General features: G+C 38.2%; 1 protein-coding gene across 2 annotated transcripts in view; it reads left to right on the top strand.

The window, feature by feature from the left end:
- Nucleotides 1-24,321, top strand: part of LOC137196011 (glutamate receptor 4) — a 140,248-nt gene that overhangs the window by 45,269 nt on the left and 70,658 nt on the right. For both annotated transcript variants that reach the window (XM_067608781.1, XM_067608780.1), the window contains exon 3: nucleotides 20,508-20,747. In XM_067608781.1, the coding sequence (XP_067464882.1) occupies nucleotides 20,508-20,747 (240 nt within the window). The remainder of the gene's footprint in view (nucleotides 1-20,507; nucleotides 20,748-24,321) is intronic.

Here is a 24,321-nt window from a genome sequence, read left to right as displayed (position 1 = left end):
CAAATGGACTTGTCCCTGCTGCACCAATACACATGGTCATACATTATCACACAAGTATTCACACACACAATATATATACACACAAACACCACCTGGTGTCATTTGTTGTGTCTGGCTGTGTTTGTGCTCTGTCCTTGTTTACGATGGGCACTGTGAACCTCACTCAGCTACTTTTTCTCATTGTTCCCATTGTCAGCATGTATGGTGACATTTCTGCAGTTGCAGGTGTTGGTGTGTGACATAACTGATGCTGCATTGGAGCGTTATGGTGAAGCATTGTATCTTTCTCATAGAGTAGCACTGCTGTGCAATATCAGTCACTTGCTCATGTACGCTCATTGATTGGTTATACAAAGGGTCAGATTAGCAGATGTGAGCTACAGCAGGGCAGCACTCCTGGTCAGACTGGAAAAGGATTTTGGTGAAGTGATATTTTTTAGATAAATGTGTTTGGGACATACTGAGCTCATGAGTGGATACATAATACTAACAGCATGTCAGTTTTTAGGGAATTTTTTCTTATTGTTTTGATGTTAGCTGTTACTTTTTGAATGTCTGTTCTCCATTAAGAACAATCAGAATAAAGAATCGTACGTAGTATTCAAGGCTGAAGGATTATAACAAGACCAAGAGTCTACAGCCATGCTAGTGAGGCTGCAGTATGTCAGCATGTTAACATGCTAATGTTTAGCAATCAGAATCAGGTTTATTGCCTGATAAGTAGGTTTGCACATACAAGGAAAGAATACCAGCAGGTAGGACAAAATACATGTACAAGTCAAGTAATCATAAATGATATAATTTACAATAAAAATATCTAATACACACACACATATATATATGATATCTTAGTTTAGAATGCTAATGCTAATGCTAATTAGCACTAAACACAAAATACACTAGATGCAAAGTCAGAGGATCACCAAAGTCATTACAATTCATCCTTTTGGGAACATGAATGATTATACAAAATGTAATGGCAATCTTTCCAGTATTTATCAAGATATTTCACTCTGGACCATAGAGGTGCACAGACAGACCAACCTATCAACATTGCCATCCTTAGAGAATATTTCAGGATATTTTGGAAAATATCCTTTGTCAAATTTATTTTGTTGCTATTTTACATGAAAACATACCAAAACAACTGAGATTCTCAAATATATTATAGCACATAAATTACTATTTTGTTATCGTGTAGATTGAGAAATAGAAAATGCACTTTCAGAACAAAGTGTGTATTTGCTTCGATCGCTCAACACACAGCACAATTTAATTTGATAGATAAAAATGATTTACTTTCTGATTTATTTTTATTTTTGTGTTACCACAACTTATGCAGAGGTCTGTGTGCAGTAGACTGTACAAGAGCCGCCGGGTGACGTTCGTGTTGGATGAACCACGGCTTTATTGTCCAAGTCACCTGTGGAGCAGGAAAATGTCTGCCTGCCGCTGTAAATCAGGCCATACAGATACGAAGCAGCAGCAGTGGTGATCATCAGGGGAGCCACAAGGCAGCTTATTGGTTTTCTCGCTGATATGCTCGCATGTGGGCATTTATGTGTGTCTTATGAGTGTGTATGTGCGTGTTGGAGTGTGTAGCTTTCAGCTTCATGTGAGAATTGGACCCATTCAGGCTGATAAAGCATCATATCTAAAATCATGAGAACATTGGGTCTATATTTATTGAGGCTTGTGTAGAAAAAGGAGGGAGGTGGGGGGGCAGGCGGTAAGTAAGGGTCGAGGCTTTCAGACACACTTTCCGCCTCTTCTGTTCTTTAGTATGAGCTCCATTCGGTTGGAGGTCATAAAAAAGAAGTGCTAATGAAATATATAAATCAAGATTTAACAGATATTCCCTCAGGAAACAAAGAAATGGAAAAAAATTAAAAAAGATTATCTCAATGTCAAATCAAACCTCATCAGCGATTAACTCTGAGAATAATGTTATTATTACTGGCAGGAATGACGGCCAAAACTATGAAAAGTTGTCATAAATTAGTTATAATCCATAACATTTTCATGAAATCAAACCCAGTTTTTGCTGCTGGTTATTCTCTGTATTTCTCAGCGATACCCATTCAACGTATTTACATCCTGTAATTACCTCTGTATTTAGTAGTTTTCATCGTTAGTGGTGAAGTCTGCCATTCCTGCGTTCAAATAGCCTTCACATGCACAAAGGATTTAAGGAAATGAGGCATGCATGTAACCCAGCACGACAGTTTCTAATTGTATTTTCATCATCAGTCTCACTTTTTGTTACTGCTAAAGCAAACTCAACATTTCCTACTGCTGCCAGATCACATTAACAGCATCTAACTGATGAAACACATGGCTTTTTATTATGAAGCCGTCACAGGAACCCCACGGTTAGAGCTGACAGAAAAGAGAGTGACTTCACAAACCAGCACATACGTTGAAAATATCTCTATTATACAGTAATGCACCACTTAGCACACGCAGTAAAATCAATTCGTGCTAGAGTTTTCTCTTTTAATTAAGCTTTTAAAGTGGAGGTTTGTGCCGGAGGTTTCACTATTTAATATGATTTTTTTCCTCAGGTGGAAGGATCCAAGTTGAGATATTAATTTGTGTGAAGTCTCTGTGTGAGTGTCTCTAAGGGATACCAGCTCTTGGCGCTGTACATAATAGCCTGTTTTTCACACTTTGTCAATATTTGGCAGCATTCTGTCTATCAAATTCTCCTCCACTGAAATGTGGTCTTAGTTTGACTGCTTGGTTAATTTACAAAGGACTGCAGAGATTAAAATGCTCCAACACTCGACATCTCCTCAACTCCATCAATGTTGGTCTTCTATCCATTTGTTTTCTTTCTCTTCTCTCCATTTATTGTTACTTACTGTGTTGCAGATTTTTGAGTATCGTTGGTTAGGGTTTGAGCGTTTTGAATGGTCCTTAAAGGAAAATTTTATTTTAGCTTGGGTTTTGCAAGTAGTCATACAATCAGAGAGGTTGTTAACAAAGCCCCAGGTTAGTGAAAGTTATTTATAAGTAACAGTTACTTTGAGAAAGAGAGAAAAAAAAAGCTTCCTGGGGGTTTGTTGGATAGACACAGAACTAAAACTCAAAGTAAACTGCAAGAGAAACTGAAGGCAAACAATAAATTTTTTTATTTCAGACATACCATAGATGAGGGAAGTAAACAGTTGTGGAAGAAGCAACAACAGAAGAAGAAATTTCCTTTCACGTTCATGTGAACGGGAGATTTGAGAGTGTGTACAATGATGGAGACTGCAGGGCACTACTGGGGCTTGCAAAGGAATCCAGTGCACTTTGTAGTTTTTTGTGTGCATTGTGATCCCTGCACTGTTTGTGCCGGCGTGTTATATAAGCATTTCTTCGAGACATTGTGTTTGTTGTAGTCCTCTCTTGTTGTAATGTGATGACACATCTGCGTGACCAATCACGATCTTTATTTAGTATCACCTCCTGAGCTGCGCCAACATTTAGTTCCAGGAACCTGAAGTGGAAACTAAAGTAGAACCTGTGACAAAAGGCCTTTTTCACAGCAGACATTTTGATTCGTCACAGTAGGAAAAGCACAGGTGTCACTAATAACATTAACGATGGCTCCGCTCTATTCAAGTGTCCCAGTAAGCCATGACAGTGCGACAGTGAACCAGCACAATACCAGGACCCTGAATCATTTAACAGAGCCAGAGACAGTAATGTATTTGTTTTGGGCTTGTTTTGAAATGACATTTACAATTGAACTAAGCAATCTGTAATGATTAGACTTAAAGATATTGTAACCAAGTTTGTGTTTCATTGTAATTGGTAAATTTCATATTCATTAGACATGATTTTTAGCATCTTTACAAAACTTAAAGAGCATCTTGTCCATGGATACTTTGGACATGGACGTTTAATGATTTAGTGAGTCATGGGAACAAGTGCCTTAAAATGTTCTCATTTTCTCATATTATTTTATTTATTTATTTAATTTATGCATTGTTTTCAATATTCAATACCCTGCTGTGTTAGCTGTCTGCTTATTAGCTTAAAATGGTCAATAAAGCAATTTAAGAAAGAAACAAGCAAACAACACAAAAGGAGCCTTCAATGACTCTGAAACTGAAACAGCTAAATGGAATTCAGCCATCATTGATTTCATTATTTACACCTGTGCGTTTTCTACTGTCTGATATGTTTCACTTGGCTAGAAAATGTAATTTTTATGCTGATGTTTGATTGTCCATTTAATCCTAAACTTCACAAGTAATGCATTTTACATCGCAGCATCAGTTTTTCCTCCACAAGCACAAGAAAAGTCTTAGCAGGAAGTCTGGCCAGTATGACTGGCTGTTATCCATTTACTCCCAATAACTTTTCCCCTCTCTCTCTATCTCTCCCTCCCCTCCTCTCTCCTCCCCCCTAGGCTCATGTTTTATGGATGTTAAGTGGTAAAGGATTTACAAGGAGTTTAGTTCACTCATCCCTTGGTGCTTGCACTTAAAATATTCACAGTTTGGAGCGTTTTGTGCCTCTTGGCGATCCCTCTGAGGATATCTGCTACATTATGAGCTGTTATAGTTGTTGTTTTTTGATGTTTTTTGACTTAGAAATCTGATTTTACCCCCCTCTTTTAATAAAAGTATAGCTTATACTATATATATAGAGGGCCATGGGCCAACAGCAGTGCTGGTGGTTGTTGTATGGCTGACTTATGGTCATAGCTGTATTTTACCCATCTGTCATATGCTTTTTCCCACAGGCGCAACAGCATAAGAAGCAGGAGTCCACTGGCTGCAGCATGCACTTAGTGTAATTGTGTAGCTCCGGTTCAGTTTCTGATTGTGTGACTTTATGTGTGTCACCAGTATATATTAACATTTTGCTGATGTCTTGGGCCAGTAGCTCCTGATATGATGGATATGATGCTAAATAGATTCCACACAGACACCACATAAATATGCTTTGCTGCTTGTTTTCTTGCTATTGTTTTTATTCAGGTTTATGTTTTATCTGAATATCGTTGAAGAGGTTTGTCCTTGCCGATAGGACCCAAAAAAAAATTGTTTTCATGAGATAATGAGGTGATTTGAAGAGAGTTTTAAGGCTCATACCTGGTTTCAGCCACCCTCCTCTGTGTACGTGTGCATGCATACACACATACACACTAGACTACCTCTAATTCCCTTAGCATTCAACCTCAGGCTGCCTGATTTTATGGCAGGGTGGAGGGAAATAGAGGGGGAGAGGGGGGGTGGTGAGGAGGAAGAGAAGTGTGTAAATGATGTGCAAAGCAGAGTTTCATCTCCCCTCCCGCCCTGCAACATCACTCTTTAACCCAGGGCATGGTGGGAGACAAAGTCAAGCAGACAGTATACGGTGCTGCTGCACAGTGAACGGGTGTGTGTTCATGTGTGCGTACGTGTGTGTGTGTTTGTGTGCAATGAGACGTGGTTTGTCTTTGGCACTCATGCATTATGTGGAAATGTGCAGCAATGATGTCCAGTGGGACTCAATGTCTCTCTCTCTCTCTCTCTCTCTTTCTCTATGTGTGTGTGTGTGCGATGCCAAAGGAAAAGTCATGTGCACAAACGCGTACATGCATGCAACATGCACTTGAATGCACACAAGCACACGGCACAAACGCCTTATTCAATCTGAAATACGCAAATGAAAGGAAGTGGCAGAATGCTCTTATAGTAGGTGTTTAACTGAATGGCGGCAGGGATACAGATTTGAGGTGTGTGTATCATATGTATCATAGGAATCATATAGTTATTCTCACATACAGCACATCTGTGCTGCTGCTCTCTGTTACCTTAGTCATCACTGAAACTGTTCCAGCTGTTGTTCTGTCTTCGTTTTCACAAAGAATGTGAATGTTTTCTGTTGTATCGGTTGTTTCTTTTGTTTGGTGTAAGTAAGATATTTGGGGAAAAGTCGAGCAAAAGATCAACAAACGAGATCAGATTTTGTTGCAGATCCAGGATTTTTTTTTATTATTTCATTTGATATGGAACATTTTTGCTATTTTCTTATTGACTGCTTGTGTTTTCTATTTCTTATTTTCCATCTAAAACTGCAAATTTGGTGGATTGTGCAGCTTTAGCTAGGGTTCATGGTTTCTGAGTGCTTTCTTGTAAGGTTTTAAACCAGTGATGGCCCCGAGGCTGTAGATCCTGGTGGTGTAGTGTTGGTCAAATCAGCCATAGCGGGAACATGCCAGTGACTCAAATTTTTATTTAAAAAAAAAAAGCAGTGCCCCAGATTTGTAAAGACATACGGTCAAGCATGAAATTTTTACCTAATGATAAAATATTTGTCAAGATATTTCAGTTATGATGTCAGATGTCTATGTTAAATATGGTCAAACTTCCAAAGCTTGAGGTGAACATACAGTATCAGTCCTTCCCATTCCTTTGAATGAGAAAGTGTGTCCATGACTGGTACTGGTTTGACTGGTACTGTATGTAAAAATGCACAAACATGTACAAACTGCCGTCCGCTCCATAGTCTTTGTTGCTAAAGTTGTTCCATGGGTTGTTCACGTTGACTCGCATATTTCGGATCGGATTATATAAGATATTCCAGTAGAGCCCCAGGAAACTTGTATGATACATACCCTTTTAAATCATAATGTGCTGTGTGTTCTTGTAATCAGTTTAATTTTAAAATTTTTAAACACCACAAGCTTAAAGGTGGTTGAAATTGTCAGTTTTCTATAGGTTAATTACTATAATTGCCATATTAGAAGTGTTAATATGAGTTACTGTTGTGGGTCAGCTGATAGTGAGAACCTGTTTGACAATTAAATGAATGAAACATGAGCCTCAGTGAAGCCACTTTATTGTGTCTGACAGTAGTTGTGTCAATAGAGGTGTTGGATCCAGAGAGGGAATTGAGTGACTGCTTGCTACAGTGATCCAGTTCAAAATGGCTGCCTGCCCAGCGTGAGCACCGTGTACGGTTGGTAAAATAGTGATGGTTTCCTTTCATTGAGACAGCTCAGACAAGAGGCCTGTATTGATTTTTACCTCGTTGAAACTATTACGGACACAAAGGGGCTACGTTCTCTTCTTTCCATCCTTTTTCATAAAAGGCCTCCACTCATGTTGCTTGTCTCTTTGTGAGTTGGTGAAAATGTCTTTTTACAGTCAAACGCACTTCAAGAGCTGATGATGATAGAAAATACAATCATAAATGACTTCTCACAGTAATTACAGTCACCAGATCTCACTGAGGAGGTTTCCACAACACAATAAACTGGTGTCATAGGAAAATCTTCCTTTGTGAAAATCTAAAAAATACACGTTTCATCCTTTTGAAACAGTGATATTTTAAGGACTTATTGTAAGGACTACTCATAAGTTCAAACTGTCAATTTTGCAGTTTCTAAAGGTTTTCCACTAACAAAATTAAAGAGCCATTCATGTCCCTTCATTACCATAAACACAGCCTCTAATCCCACATATACTGTTCTGCTGCCGGAAATACTGACTACAACACCAAATGCACTGTTTACTCCTGTTGGAGTCCCAGCTGTTTCAAATTACTGAGCTTTGTTTTTTTTTCAAAATGAAACTTCCTATTAGATTCAAGAGACATTTGCACAGGCACAACGTAGATGCACATTCTTGCTTGGTTCACTCAGTCAGGTTTAAAAAAGATACAAATTTACAGTTAAAGTTCAATTAAAAAAAGAGTAGTAAGGTCTGATAGAAGTTACAATATTTATTTATTTACAGTACTTGCAGTGAAGTACTGGATATTGCACATTACAAAAAAACAACAGTAACAACTAAAAAAAAACAGATGTTGCACCACAAGGCAGCAGCCTTCAGAAGGAAACTATATGGAAGTCAAAAAGTCAAAAACTACCACATTGTTGGTTTCATTATTTTTATCGGATTTGTTGACAACAACAATAAGAAATAGAATAACACCTGTTCAGTCATTTAAAGTGAATCTCATTCAAGCCAAAAATAGCTTGAAGATTTCAGTTTTAATGCAAAAAATGTGTATGTTTTTAGATTTGGAGATGAATTACAATCATGTGACCCTTTTTTTTCCTGAATGAATCAATGATTGGTTTCACTGTGGACAGATATTTAACCACTTTCCTTTTGCCAGTTATTAAAACCATCTACTGTATACTGATGCTTGTGTAAACATGTTTTTCATCAGTCTGGTACAGCAGCCTGGACAGTAAAAAACTGAAGCGTATAGTTAAAAAAAGCATCCAAGATCATTGGTAAATCCCTCCCATCAGTCAAATCACTATATATCAAACGCACTATCAAAAAGGCAAATAAAATAATCTCTGACCCCTCTCACCCTGCTCACCACCTTTTCCACCTGATGTCCCACAGGAGGCGCTATAGATCCCTGTCCACCATAACATCCCGTTTCAAACACAGCTTCTTCCCCACTGCCGTAGTGACCCTGAACACTTTACAATAATCGCATCTGCACTTTATACTTTAAAATGTCATGTCAATGTATTTACTGTCTGTAAATATTGTTGTGTAAATGTGTGTATATTGTCTGTTGTGCCAGTCCTGTGTGAAGCTGTTATCTGTTCTATGTCTGGCACAGTGTTATAAGCTTCCCTACATGCTGTACCTTGGTCGACTTTATGATTTCACCAAATATTGTATATTATCATAAATGCATACAGTTTTTCATACATGCAGCTGTTTTTGTTAATGGAACCATTGGCAGTAGCAAGGTATTGCACAATTTTATCTAGTAGATTTGATCATTGAGAAAGAAAGACAATAGATATATATAGATATTGTCTCCTCTAATCATTTTAATGATGTGACAGACACCAAACAAATGATTTAGTGCACTGCGGTTTGAAAGATTGATGGATTTTAAGGAGTTACAGTAGATGAAGCCGTAAATAAAGCAGGATAAACATACTCAGGACTGATATCCATCAAATTAAATTGATTTAAACAAGTTTGGATGTTTTGCTGACAAATGATTTGAGGTGCAAGGAATTTGCCATAACTCAAAATTCAGTGGATTGACTCCCCCGGCTGCTGGCGTCGGATGTTTTTGCTCTAAAACAAGTGGTTAATAATGGAAGTTTGTTCTGTGCAGTTGAGATCAATATATTGACAGGGCAGAGGTCAGGGGCAGTCATCATCAAACCGCCCTGTGCTGTGGGTGGGGCCTGACACCTGGGGGACCAAGGGAAAAGTGTGTCACTGGCACTAGACCACATCAAACCACGTCCACTGATTTACACAGAGCACTGATGACAAAGCAGTTTAGCCGCCCAAAGTCCTGCCGGTCAATATAACCAGATTTAAAAAGCTCATCTTACCTCAGCGTAGCTTAGCATCGCTTAGCTCAAGTCGATGGTTTGTTAAATTTCAGATGATCCAGACAGAAGACGCGCCTCAGACAAATTCACTCGCATGAGATTTATTTTTACTAGAATTGATGATGTGAGATGATTTCAGAGGGGCGTTATGTAAAACGACATGAGAGCTTCGGTTGCGTCGCTCTGTTAGTGTGTCACACGCAGAAAGTCTGGTCCATTGATCAGAGAGAGCTGCAGTGAGTGTGTGTGTGTTCTGACCTGTTTGTGCATTGGAGTGTGAGGCCAGCGGATGCTGTTTCAGGGTCACTGCTGGTGTGGGACTAAATGGACCAGTCCAGGAGGCCAGCCTGTCACTAGTGGACGCCCACTCGTTGTCAGTACTACTGCTGTCACATCACGAGTAGGTTGTAAAGAGCAAACTCTGTTTGATACAGCTTGACTCTGATGGATTGCTACTATTGGCTTCTGTTGTCTCTTTGCACCGGAGCGATCCTGCTCTGTATTGTCTGTGGATTTGTTTTGTCTCAAAACACATGTGACAAATGTCACATTTCAGACTGAGTACAAGTCACTTTGACATTTTTCTGGAATTTTATTCATATTTTTTTGTCCTTTTTATGAGGTAAAAACACGTTGCTTTCTTTTCCGAAGGGTTGGATTCGTTTCAGGCTTGATTGCTTTTCCTTTTAGCGTCTAAATTTGACAAAGTGTATTTAAGCAGCCAGAGAGTTTTTAACACAATATTTAGCTTATTGAAATAGAGCAACTTGAATATAGATTTTGAATATTAGGCACATTATTTTTTTCTATCTGAATTAGAGAAGCCTAAAATAAATAGATACTGGAAATAAAGTTATTCACATTATACAACAAGTGACTATTGACACCACATAAATTCAGAAATTTTCAATGGCAAATATTTCAGTGAAATAAATGTTGTGATATTTAAATTTCAACATTAAGTATTCAGTAGTACATTTCAGAATTTGGTATTCAATTTGGTATTTGCTGATATAATTCTAATTATTATGGCAATGATTTGTTTCCATATATATGCATAATGGTATATATGGTTTAATAGTTAGATTGTTTTAATTGTATAGTGAGTCAATATTGGGGGGGGGGGGGGGGGGGGTCCATTAGATCCAGACAGCTACAAATTATATTTTTCACATATTCCCAAGCAATCTTTGCCATTTCTCTCAAATTTCCCAATTAGAAGGATTAAAGAGAGACCACATTGACCACAGGAAAGGCATCATGACATCATATGACAACACTGACTCATCTGCTCTCATTTTCATTCCCTGTATTTTTGGGAAAGAATCCTCCTTTTGCATGAAGCACATCTGACTCTCATGGAGGCGACAGTATCATCCTGTAACAGAAATGCAATTAGCATTTGCCTTTTTATTAATAACAACATTTCCCTAAACTTAACTAAGTGTTTTAGTTGCCTAACCCTAACCACTGTTTATTTGGCAAGACCACAATATTACCTGCTTACCTGGATTTTTAAATGGCAACAGGATATATAATCGTCTAATATCAACATTCTTCTCTGACGGCTCAAACACATTGCAGTTGGTGAAACTAAACATCAAAATTGAGCAAAAAGAAGTGGTTAGTGTGTGAAATGATGCACACTGATTTTTCAAAGAGTTTTGGTTTGGACCCATGGTGCAATGATTTTGATGCTTTTTATAAATATGGGAAGAAGTGGAGCTGCAAGTTCCACTTTTATAAAGTTCAGTGTGGTACTGAGCAGCCTCAACTTGAAATTTACTGAATCTTACCTGATCATGAAAAAACGCTGCAACCATACTACATAAACTCCACTGTAACCTGTATAGAAAACGTACAGACTGCAGGATAAGAATAGTACTGACATACAGTATATCTTGTCTCCTTTCTTGTCTTTGCCACTCAGAAAGATACATGTTGTTAAATGAGAAGAAACTGTGCAGGCTGGTGCTTCCTGCATGCAGACAATAAATTCTGTCTTCCTCTGGGTAAAAAAAGAGCCCGAACAGTAAGTGCAGTGACTGACTGAATGGAAATCTAGAAGTGATCCTCATGTTTTTCATCTAGGAAAAATACTGAACAACCTCACTGGTGAGCAGGCATGCAGTAAGCTGTTAGCTATATGTGGCTTTGATGGATTCTTTTCTCTACGCTGAGGCAATCTATTTTAATGAAACCGATAACTCTCATCATTTGCCATTTGGCAGGTACTGTAGCTCAGATTTTTGGCTCCTCGAGTAGACATAGTGACTGTACCATCCACTCTGCCAGAGCTTCTCTGGGCAGAATAATTTCATTGGCAGCTCCTGAATGTGTGGAAATGATGACCTTGAAGGAATCCTTTGTTATGTCAGAGTTGGACTGAACGTTTATAATGAACAACTTTATGGAATATTTCAGCATCAGAGGTGCCACTTTTGAAAAGCAGCCAATCTGACATCTGCTTCAGCATTTCAAAACATATACTTTAATGGGGTTTTTTAGGTATTTACTCCACTTAAACTATAAATATAAAAAGCACCATGTCTTGTGTGCCAGAAAATATAAGACTTTTTATGTAGCAGGTCTAACTCTGCATTTCTATATACAAGTACCAGTCAAAGGTTTGGATGCACTTTCTCATTCAAGTGAATGGGAATGGACTGTAGCTAATAAGGACAACACTTCCTGTTACTGTCTTTTTGCACTTTATCACTATCATAACTCCCCTGCAACTCTAGAGAAACAAAGCATTCACAGGTAATTCTTGCATAAATGTGCAACCAAGCCTGTTTAACTCCATGAACAGATTCACTGAATGCTCCACACTAGTCGACAAGATCTCAGCAGTACACTCAAAAGTTGGAAATGACACATCAGCCCTGCCACACACGTCTCGACAAGACGTCATGAACAAATGAATGCATGAAAAACTAATTAAAGATCCCTTCCTTACATGTTGTAAAATATATAAAAAATACTCTGCTTGGAATAATAATATGTGTCTAATAAGTACAGTTACCTCATTAAAAACCATTGAAAAATCCAGAATTTATGAAAATGCAAATATTGTTAGAAGTTTAACTGCTGGACACAAGATGTCTCCTACTTCATTGTGAAGTCCATTCTCAGTGTTTTTGCACTGGATGCTTCAAGTTTCCACATCACACTTGTGTAAATTGCATACTGGACTAGGATTAGCCTCCAAACTAGTTGTCAAAAATCATGCTCGTAGGTCTACCCCTTAAACTCAGATTTCCCCCCCTTTAGCAAATGAATGTGAAAACAGCTTTCTAGTGTCAAACTCTGCACATACTTCATTCTGTACAGTGAAGCCCAAACATCCAACTTAAGGAACAAGAAGTAAACACATGTTTGATTTGCCTGTACATAGATAACGGTAGGTTCAGAAGACTCTTTAGGAAGATCCACATACTCCTCAGCTCTTGGGTCTAATGTAGTAGACTATACAATGACTGACATGGACCCCTCCACTACCAGTGGATTCACTGTCAGACAGCAATCCCCCCCTTTCAGACCACAACCAAATAAATGTGTTCTTCAAACTCTCAGGTCAAATGAGTGACACAAAAAGGGAACCCAGTGAGCTGTATAAACTAAATCCTACTTACAGATGGGTCCCAGACAGAGGAGACAAATTCAGCATGGCCTTGAACTCACCTGATCTGATGAATGACATATCAATATATGACCAGAATCAATACATCCCTAGCAGAGATGGTTTAAACAAGGCCATTGATGATATCAATATATTTCATAAGGCAGCTATTAAAGCTGACCTTATGAAACAAAAATGGAAGCCTGTTAAAAGGCAAAATGCCAACACATGGTTTGATCACTAATGCAAGACCATCAGGAAAGACCTGTGAAGAATAGCAAATGAAAAACATCTTCAACCAAACAACCCAGCCTTACGCATTAGATAACAATGAAATTTTAAGCAAACAATTAGGAGACAAAGACAAAATTATACCTACATGAAACTTGAAAATATTGAGAACGCAATTAATCAAAATCAATTCTGGGATATGCGGAACAACTTCAACACAAAGCAACTACAAGCATTATCCATCCAAAAATGGTGACATCTGGGAAGCACATTTTGAAAATCTGTACAAAGACATACCAATAAATCTAATTAATTCAGATCAATGTATTATAAAAGAAAAACTTCAAACATTAGAAGAAACAATTAAAAGACAACCAAAAACTTGATTTCCCAATTACTTGGGAAAAATTGACTTGCTTGTGGTCCAGACAGCATTAAAAATGAAATGCTCAAATGCAGCAACCCAGAGATGCAGGGTGCAGTGTTGAAGTTGTTCAATATCGTATTAAAGCCAGTATGTTTTCCTTGGTGCACAAACAGACCCTAGTACCTATTTTTTATTTGTGCCCAGCAGTATGGGCTTAATGTTTTAGTCTTTTTGAGTCAGAGGATAGTTAGGAGGTGAGCTTTTTGGTTCTTACATTTCCTCTCCTCGTGTCTACTCTTATACTTTGGTCTTTTGTTCAGCATTTTGGTCTGTGTGTCAGCAGTGGTCTGGGTAGATTATTCTGTCGTACTCTAAACAAAAGAACACTAGATTTCCTTGACGAACACTCCATCTTGAGTAAGAATCAAATTGGCTTGCTCCCAAAACACCACACCACCAACCATGTGTATACCCTTCACATTTTAATTAACAAACATGTACACAAAACAAAAAATGGTAAGATATTCACTTGTTTTATTGATTTCAAGTAAGCTTTCAACTCTATTTGGCACAAAGGGCTCTATTACAGACTTCTACATTGTGGTATAGGGGGTAAAATGTGTGAGGTGATTAAATCAATGTCTTTGGAAAGTAATTTGGAAAGCAGGTGTGCTGTTAAAATTCAAGACACACAAATTTAATTCTTCACCCAGAGAAGAGGTGTTCAGGGTTGCAATTTAAGTCAGACTTTATTTAATTTCTATGAGTTCAGTTGGATCAATGTGCTGTTCCTGGCCTCTCCCTCCTAGACAGAGAGGTGAAGTTTCTGTTTTATGCTGATGACCTTGTTCTACTGTCTCCTACTGAACAAGGACTACAGCAAGACATAGTAGAAAAGTACCGTCTGAACTGGGCCCAAACAGGAAATATGAAGAAAACTAAAGTCATGATTTTTTAAAAACACCCCAGTTGTGAGGGGAACAAATACCAGTTTACCATAAATAATCATATCATTGAACGTAGTATGAGGTATACCTACCTTGGTATAACCAAACAACATCTGGGAGTTTCAACATGGCAGTGAATACACTAAAACAAAAATCTTGAAGGGCTCTGAATGCAATTAAGAGAAAATTTTATAATTTCCAAATTCCAATTAGTGTCATCCTTCCCATTGTGTTGTACGGTAGTGAAGTCTGGGGTCCATTCAGTCATCATAGCTTAAACCCGCTGGGACAAACATCCAACAGACTCTTTATATGCAGAATTCTGCAGATACATTTTACGCATGAAAAGAGATTATGAATTGGCAGAATATCTCTCTACTGTCAGAGATAGGAAGCAGAGACAGATCCTAAACAAGTACAGGCTCAGTGACGATAAATTGGCAATTGGAAAAGGACGACACAAAAAAATCATGGCAATCAAAAGAAAACAGAATATGTGGTCACTGTTCAACAGGTGAAGCTGAGACAGAGATCCATAGAGACTGAGGACAATCTCTCAGGTTTCAATGTTTAAACTGGATCGAAACAATTAGAGAGTTTAAGTGACATGTGACATGCAGTTCACTGCATCGTTTCCAGTATGGCGTGTCATTGACGAAATGTAGGGGGTGTATGTATGTTAACGGCTGTTCTCGCCACCGTTCAAGCGACTACCTTGCATTTAGAAATCCCCAGATTTCTGTAAGTGGAGCTCGTCTGGTATTGTGAGACTACACTTCCTCCTACCATGTAAAACATTCAATGAAATAAGGTTTAACAAGTTCAACTCTGTTATTTCAGATTTCAAAGAGCTCAATGACCTCTCAAAATTAAAAATACTCCTAAGAGAAGGAGACAGAGCATATCTTCCTGCCCAATAAGTATCAATACATATATATATTGAGCAGCAACTGGGACTAAACTTAAGTTTCAAAACAGAAAAATGCTAATACATTCACTCAAGAATTGCTTCCTGTCACATATAGAGCCAAAACACTCAGACTAAACAGCTAAAAAATGATTACCATCCTAGGGAAAAGTGAGCGGAAGTAAAGCTCGTTTGTAAAATAAAACAATCACTGTATTTCCCTTTAAAACACAGAAAGTGTGCAAATTCTGCATGAAAACACATATATTCCCATAGAATAAAAGCCTCCGACTAATCCACACAGGATTTCTTATGTCCTGTGTATAATATAAAGCAATGATATACACACTGCTTCATTCAGAGAAGTAAAAAGCTTTTATAGTCTTGTTAAAAAGTCGTGTTGTTGCAGAACTCGCATTTACTTACATGAAGATCTTGGCTTTTTTTTTTTTTTTATTGTAAATGATGTCCTGTCCTCTGTTCTCCAGCATGTTAACGCTGTAATTGTGACCATACTGTAAGTGTGCTTGAGATTAATTGCTACCAGTATTATGATAATCAGCTTAATTGTTATTGGTCAATTGGTCCTATTTACCTGACTGTCTCCATACAGAAGTGGCAGTATTATTTACCAGACAGATACATCCTGAAATTCAACAAATGTACAACATAAGGATGTGTCTTTATTAAATTATTAAATTATTAATGGTTGTAGAAGCAGTATTTGTGTTGTTTTTCCTGTATTATCAGTTCCAGTCTAAAATATGCATGAGTTGAGTCCTAATGGTATGAAAACAGGCAGTAATTAGACACAAACACAGCAGGGGGAGACAAAGTTTGAACAAGACTGTCAGGTTTTGATCTCAGACCAGCAGGTTTCCGTACATGCATACTGATGTGCGTTGTTATTCAAAGTGTTTTTTTCTACACAGTAGCAACATAGCATCAGATAGGGTGTGGGTTGACATAAATAAATTCATGGAAGTGTGCGTGTTTGTGTGTGTGTGTGTGTGCTGTGTGTGCTGATGTCATCCCATCCCTTGAGGGGACATCAGTGGGCTGTGTGGATTTTCCAACCTCTGGACTCCTTTCTTGGTTGAGTGGACACTCTCTCTACCACGACTCTACTGCTCCTGAGGGCCTTCATCCCTCAATATGGACACACACACACACACACACACACACACACACACATATGCACACTTCAGTAGGTGTAAATCACTGTGTGGTGTTACAGGAGCAGGTGTGGCAATGTGTGCAAATAATAGCAGTTTTGGGGCATTGTAAGCTTTGCACTAATTAGACTAATCCTTAAATCCAACTTAAATTAAATTGTTTCTACAGATTTTTTTATGTAAATTACATGTCCTCTCTTTTTTTAAAAAAAAAAACAGTATCCAAAATAGAGACATTTATAATTATATATTTTCTTTTTTTTTCATGACAGCGTCCCCTATCTGTACACTAACCAGTGATAATGCTGGTGTCTACATAGACAGAACAAGTCATTTGATTTTAAAGGAGACATAACATGCACATTTCCACGTCTATATGTATATTCTGGGGCTCTACTGGAATATCTTTGCATGATTTACTTTTAAAAAAAATCTTTATTTGTCCTATACTGGCCCTTCATGCAGCCCCTTCAGTTCAGCCTCTGTCTGAAACAGGCTGTTTTAGCTCCTGTCTCTTTAAGGCCCCCCTACCCCTCTCCCCCCTGCATCATGGAGGCAACATAAACAAACAGTAGAAGTCAGATTTCACTTCGTTTTCTTCTTCTTAACTTGAAATGGAAACTTGTCGAATCCAAAATACGAGTTTGAACAACTTGAACAACCCATGAAATAACCGTAGCAACAAAGGCTACATCAGTGTGATGTCATCACATATGTTTTGGAACTTTGACCATATGTAACATAGACATCCAACATCATAACATCACAAAAAGCATGTTATGTCCCCTTTTAACATATTTGCATAAAGTTTTAACAGCAGAATTCTAACTAACAGCCAGACAGACTTTGAACCACATCGTTATCTACAAGCGTGGAGACATTTTGTCTTGCACCTTGGCTTAAAACACCTGCAAATGTCAACATCAGTCAATATAGATACTACATGTTGTGATTATGTTTCTTCAATACTACTGCAACAAAATATTGACTTCTAAGCTTGCTTTGCAGGGCAGGGTTGTTTAGTTCTGCTGGCGCAGCTGTCAATCAAACACCAACCTTGCCCAATGAGAGGCTCGGAGGCTAAAGAAGCATTTCTGATGTATTTCCAATGACCAGTTTTTTCCTTTCTTAAAGTAAAATATTATAAATCCCCTTGAGACATGTTTTTAAGATGCATAACAATATTTTGAGTTGAATAATAATTTGTGTCTGACGTGGTTTTTCCACCAAAAAAAAGTTAAATTTTCTTGAGTAAAAAGTCTTAAAATGATATATAGGCCTTCTCCCTCACTGAAAAATACAAAATCTATGAATATGCAAATATTTTTAATTTCAAAAGTTAATTCTCATGAGGCTTCGAGTTTTCAAGTTGCATATTGTACCACAAATGGCTTCCAAACTAGTTGTGACGTCAAAGTTTGTAGGTGCACTACTTGAAGTCAGATTTTTGATAAGCACAGATGAATCTGAAACGACCTTGTAGTGTCAAACTCTGCACGCACATCATTCTGCACAGTGAAGCTCAAACATGCAACTGAAGGAACGGTAAGAAAAAACACATTTTTGAGTAGAGGAGGACTTTAAAAATGATTCTACAAACCACTTTATCATGGATTTTGACTGCAAAAAGGAATGACTTTTGTGATTTTATTTGAACCTTAAGATAAGTCTTCTCCTGGTCAGGTACAATTCTTTGAACCCATGAAGATCAAATATTTATAATAACATCTTTCTATGCAACAATGAGACTGAGTTTAAATGAGTCATGACATGAGGAAAAGCAAACTTAAGCTGTGATATTACAACAAACTCCACTACAGTACAGTCTTGACTGTCATGTTTTCCTGACACAGTAGTTCCCGGCACCTCCATGTACCTGAACTGTGTGTACAACAGTAGAAGCGTGGCTCTCCTCTCACTGTCTCTCTGACTGTTGTCTTGTTTGTCTCACTGAGGGAGGAAGCTGCAGGCAGATCAGAAAGGACGCAGACTCTCCCTCCCTCCCTCTCTCTCTCTCTCTCTACAGTGAAGTACTGCATCCTGCATGGAAACAATGGGTTTGTCAGTAAAGCAGCCCTCTTGTTTACTTCCCAACCCCCCATTTTCCTCTAACAGGAACATCTTGAGCTCCTTCTTCAGTTTGCTGCTCGCTCTGATTCTCCTCATACTCAGAAACTGGCAGAGGATGCTCATTATCTTCCATTTCTGTTGTTGTTCTGCATGCGTGTAAAAAGTGGGCAATTATAGTATGGCTCTTGTAGACAGCCAAATCTTTCTTTAATGAGGAGATCTCCTTGCGTGTGTGTGTGTCTGTGTACAGCAAAATTGTGTCAACTTTATGCAAATGCACATTTCCATTTCATTCAAAGTTTGACCAATAAAACAAAATAGACGCAGATAGAGGTTTATTTGATGTCATGAAGCAACGCAGCTTGAATGCGGTGTGTTTTGTTAACGGCGAATACGTCCTCTAGAAAACATCTACACAACAGCAAGAAGAATGATTCAGTGCGCTGCTAGGCAATTTTGGTACTGTTGTTGCTTTTTAAATGGGGGAAGAGAACAGCTTTTAAGATGAAAGCATCAGAAGAAATGGATGCGTTTGGTTTTGATCTCTGTTTACTGCATTCGTCAGTTCTGCTGAAAGGATTTACAGTGCTAATCAGTTGGATAATGGTTTGTTATTTTGTCTTCAGTCGTGGCGCTAAGCGTTCATTGCTTTGGTGATTTTTGCACCACATTTCCCAGAAATCCATTGTCATTCAAAACAGTGAGAATCCTTTTTTTCCCTCCGCCGTCTGATCAGGTGCATCAGTCAAATCTGATGGCGATCACTGCTCATATTAACTACCCAGTTGTTTATTCTGAGCAAATTGGAAACATAAAAGCCGTCACTTCCTGTGTGCCGAGAAGAGTTTTCTGGTGTTGTGCCAAGATTGGTATCATTTAAATAATGTGTTTCTCTGGAGATGTGCCCTCATTGTGTGTGTTGTTGTCTTGTGTGACACAATGAAATTATCATGGGAGAAGTGTGTTTAATAAAAGATAAGTTAACCGATTCACAGCCTGACAACATCCTTGTACAAGTCTGTGTGCTTGATTTCAGAATAATAGATCACAATGAACCTACTTTTGTTCAAATAGGACAGACAAATTAGAAAATTAAATTAAACTATCATATAAATGTTTTATTTTTGAGGCTGCTATAATTATTTTTATATAAACAATGGATCAAATGGCTCTTTGTAATGTTTCCCCCAGCTCTTCGTTGGGATTTAGTGTCTTTTAGCTCATTGTCAAGTCAAACTTAATCTGCTCTCATTGACTTAATTTTTCTCAGAAGTTCTTGGAGACCAAATCAGAGCTGAAAGAGGAGTAAATATTGAACTTAACCAGGTGGTTAGAAATAAGACTCCAAATTAATGCTAATGTTGCTACAGTACATGTCTGCTGGATGTGTAAATAGGCAACTGTTTGCTAACATTCACCATAACAACTTTATAATGTGATAATATGTCAATGTTGTGTTTACAGCTTGTTCTGCTGCCCCCAAGTGGCCAAAAATACATTAATGTAGCTATGACAGAAGATTGGTTGTGATGCCAGATTTAGCCAACTCAAACCAAGGACAATGACGTGAACGATTAATAGCGTATTGACTGAACATTTATGATAGAAAACAGATTAGTTAAACGATTTGGGGGAAACATCAAAAGAGCAAATCCACTTACTTGTTTAGGATTAACCACATGATGAATGTGGAGTAAATTGATTAGATAAATAATGAAGGAGAAATGACAGATGCTTTTGAAAACTGATGTGTTCGAGGTGGCCTTCCTCACCCTTTTCAAAATTCCACTTTATCTTCATTTGGCTACGTTCATTCCCACTAGCTCTATATTCTTGTTTATTAACTTCATTTTGTTGTTGTTTTTTTTCCCTCCCCAGTTTGCTCCCAGTACTCCCGTGGTGTCTTTGCCATCTTCGGCCTGTACGACAAGCGCTCGGTCCACACGTTGACGTCCTTCTGCAGCGCCCTGCACATCTCCCTCATCACTCCCAGCTTCCCCACCGAAGGTGAGAGCCAGTTCACCCTGCAGCTCCGGCCGTCCATCCGGGGAGCGCTCCTGTCCCTCCTCGACCACTACGACTGGAACAAGTTCGTTTTCCTGTACGACACCGACCGAGGTGAGTTCTGAGGGAGGATCTCTTCCTCCGTGTATAAAAATTGCTGATGTGCTCTTTATGGAAGCCTCTGAGTGTGCTGTACTTCAAATGTGTTTCTCATCTAACTGACAACCTTTAAAAGTGCTGTTCATTGATCTGAGTGAACTGACGAACCGTGTGACCTGTTTGTTGGGTAATATTCAGATTACTGTATCAGAGACAGCATCTGACGTATTTTCAAATGCTTAAAAAAACTTTATTTTCCTGATAAGCAACCTCTCGTGGTTGTGTGAATAATGATGGATCCCTGTTAGAAGCAAAGTATGTAGCTTGACGTTATAGTGCCACAAAGCCACCTAGGCATTGTGGCACCATAGGGAACGATATCCCCTTTAACTGCTGCTGAAGTTGTGACAGAAAATACCATAAACCTATAGGTCATCACCTGAAGAATCACACTCCAATAAAACACGATAGAGCGCAATGGACTCTCATACACCAGCAATTAGACTCATCCCCCGGAACACACAGCGAGGCTCTCACAGAAACAGCGTTATATAACATCTGTTTTTTTTCCATTATTAAGAGACACATCACACATACTGTTGCACTTTTTAAATGGTAAAAGACACCATGCAGATACATGCAGTAACTGACTGGAGATGCACTGCTGCAGGATTTATACTAACAAACCGGAAGATTGTTGCTCTAAATCTACTGATAGATGATGATTTTAAGGGAATCTCAAAGCTCAGGGGAAATATTCTCTCAATTTATAATGTATAATAAAATAATTTATAAAATGAAAAAAATATTTTTTTACCATATCGCCCAGCCCTACTTGGGGCAGATAGATGATTGGGCATACAAAGTGTCTGCATCATTTTGAAAGGCAATGATGATCCTTGTTCTAATATGTACATCTGTGATTTTTGTAATACATTTTATTTGCAGGAGCTCTCCCCAGCTCTCAAAAAATAATTTAACCCTGCTAAAAAGGCACATTTATTCCAAAATAATTCAATTTTATTGTAATAAATGTTGAAATCTTCTCAGCAGACTCTTTATCAGGAAGGTTTTTCCTAGTTCTTGGTTATATCTATTGTGTCTTTGATCTCATGCACCCCACACAGCAAACACAGAGGTGTGAATGGATGTACCTCTAAAATAATGGCAGTTTTTTTTCTGTCCACAACACGTCTTGGGGCCAGCAAGCAATCAATATTGCAGTGCAGCTGCTGTTAGAAGTGTTATATGGATGTGGATAGTCTTTCTCTCTTTGTCTCTCACTGTCCCCACCTGAGGACGAGGACTGTGTATTCACCTTGTGGTTTTCTCACTCTCGTTCTTTTTTGTCCCTTTCCCTCTTTCTCTTTTCTTTTTCTCTTCTATTTTTTTTTTTTCTGTCAACCACCCCAGCCTTTGCCTTTCTCTCACCACATACACACTCACAGAGTCACTAGGTTTGTACTTATTCACCCTAGGGACATTTTGAATTCCTGCAAATAAAATGTATTACACCCACACCCCCACCCACACCCCTCCACCCCCGGGTCACATTGCCATTACAAGACAGAATGGATATGGGCTACTGCTTGGATCACATCTCCACATCTCGCTTTCATACATTTTCCAGAAGGTAGTCAGGGGTTTTCATTCTTTCTCTTTGCTGCTGTCGGGACTGCAGTGAATGTTTTTGAGCAGATTGGCTATATAAGGGCTGCAGAGTGAGAACAGTATCAGGATGGCCTCCCTTTAGAACAACTCATTCCCTGAATCTTTTTTTTTTTTCTCTTATCTCAGATCGTGCACGCTTGACTGGGTAAAAAGCCTCGGCCCTTCTCAACAAAACCTACTAGTATCTGATCAAGTGTTCTCCAAAAACACAACAATGATTCCTAGCTGTAGGACTGCTCTGCCCCACACTGGGGATTAAAACAAATACTACCACTTTGTTTTTTGCCTCAATCGGGCATTGCAACTGATTCAAGATCAGCATTAGTATGTGACAGGAATACAGATGATCTTATGGTGCGTGATATTTCAGGACCCTTTCTGTGGTTCCTGGTAAACTAATCAAATTCATGCTGCAATGACTGCTAGCAAAACGCAAGAAAAGGAGAGATGGGAAAAACTGTTATTCACTTCCGCATTTCTTTCCTAGCTGTAGCTGTGTGATCATTTGTGTTTTTGCCAGTTTTGTAATACTAAAATGAATGTATCTTTTTTTAATGTATACAGTTTTTTTTCTCCACAAGATGTTATTTGGTGTCAAATAAAAGCGAGTTAAAAGAGATAAAGATTATCCAGGAAAGGAGTTTGACATTGTATGCTTTTGGCTGGAACATTTTCTCAAAACATCCAGTAATGGTGTAAAAATACTTTGAACATTTGAACCAGTAATGGTGTAAAAATAATTCAGAATTAACAATCTTTGCCCTGAAACTATGGATCTTCTTGATCTATCATTGTAGATATTTATTTCACAACATGTAGAAATCAGGAGCAAGAGAATTGAAAAATTAAAAAAAAAAAAAAAAAAAGGTGTTGATATGTGACACATGCAAGTCTGTCAGTGTTAATGCATATGGATATATTTGTACAAATGCAAGCATATCTGTTCCCAATAGACAGATGACTGATGCACATAAAAAATACTGCAGAATCGCTTTAAAAACACTGTCAGTGTGTGTTGCCCTTTATACTATACTCCTGTTAATGAGCTACTATAGGACTGTCACTTTATTTTAAAATTTGAACCACTGTTTAAATGTAGGAGAAAAGTGTTATTTGGTATATGATGATCTATTGAAATTCAAGATTGTCAGTGTTTAAGTGCAACAGGTTGTGCCTCACAGAGAGCAGAAATTGCAGTCAAGGAGCATCTCTCCTTTTTTTGCTGTTTGAATTATTTGGCTATGAAGAATATAAGACAGTAAGAATATAAACAATCTGTATTTCCAGAATAGGAGGTCAATCCCAGCCCTTCTCTCAAACTGTTTGGACATTAGAGATATTAGAGAGTAAAGTTTTATCTGACTGAACTACAGGCAGAGAACGATTTGTGGTCAATTAACAACCAGAAGTTTTAACGTCTCATCCCTACTCCTCAAAGTAATGATATCAGGTGTAACCACAACAACGTATTTTGGAGTAGGCTACGTGGGTTGCATGTCAAAGTGAAGTACGGTTTCATTCAAACTTGATTTTTTGAAAAAGTGACAGCCCTACTGAGAGCTCTGTCCATGGTGCTGAAATCAGGAAGCAGACAGCAACTTATTTCAGCTGACTGATGTTTGGGTTCAGCCATTCTGTTGATGTTACTGTCATCTTAACAGTGGGAAACACTGGCTGTCAATGATATGACATAGTTGATAAAACATAGAGGATGTGAAAAACATGACTGGCTCTCTGTGGTTACTATTACAAGCTATGGCTGATTGAAATGTGGCACTGAAAATGATTTAAACCCTAATCAGGGGTTTATCCATTTCACAAATTAAACGCCTCTTAAAAAGGGCTCGAGTAGCATTTGAAGGCAATCATTTTCAGTTGTATTATAATTAAATATTTACAGTGAGTTATTGTTCATTTA

This window comes from Thunnus thynnus, chromosome 13 (genome assembly GCF_963924715.1).
Source record: "Thunnus thynnus chromosome 13, fThuThy2.1, whole genome shotgun sequence".
NCBI lineage: Eukaryota > Metazoa > Chordata > Actinopteri > Scombriformes > Scombridae > Thunnus > Thunnus thynnus.
This window is presented reverse-complemented; position numbering and strand designations above follow the sequence as displayed.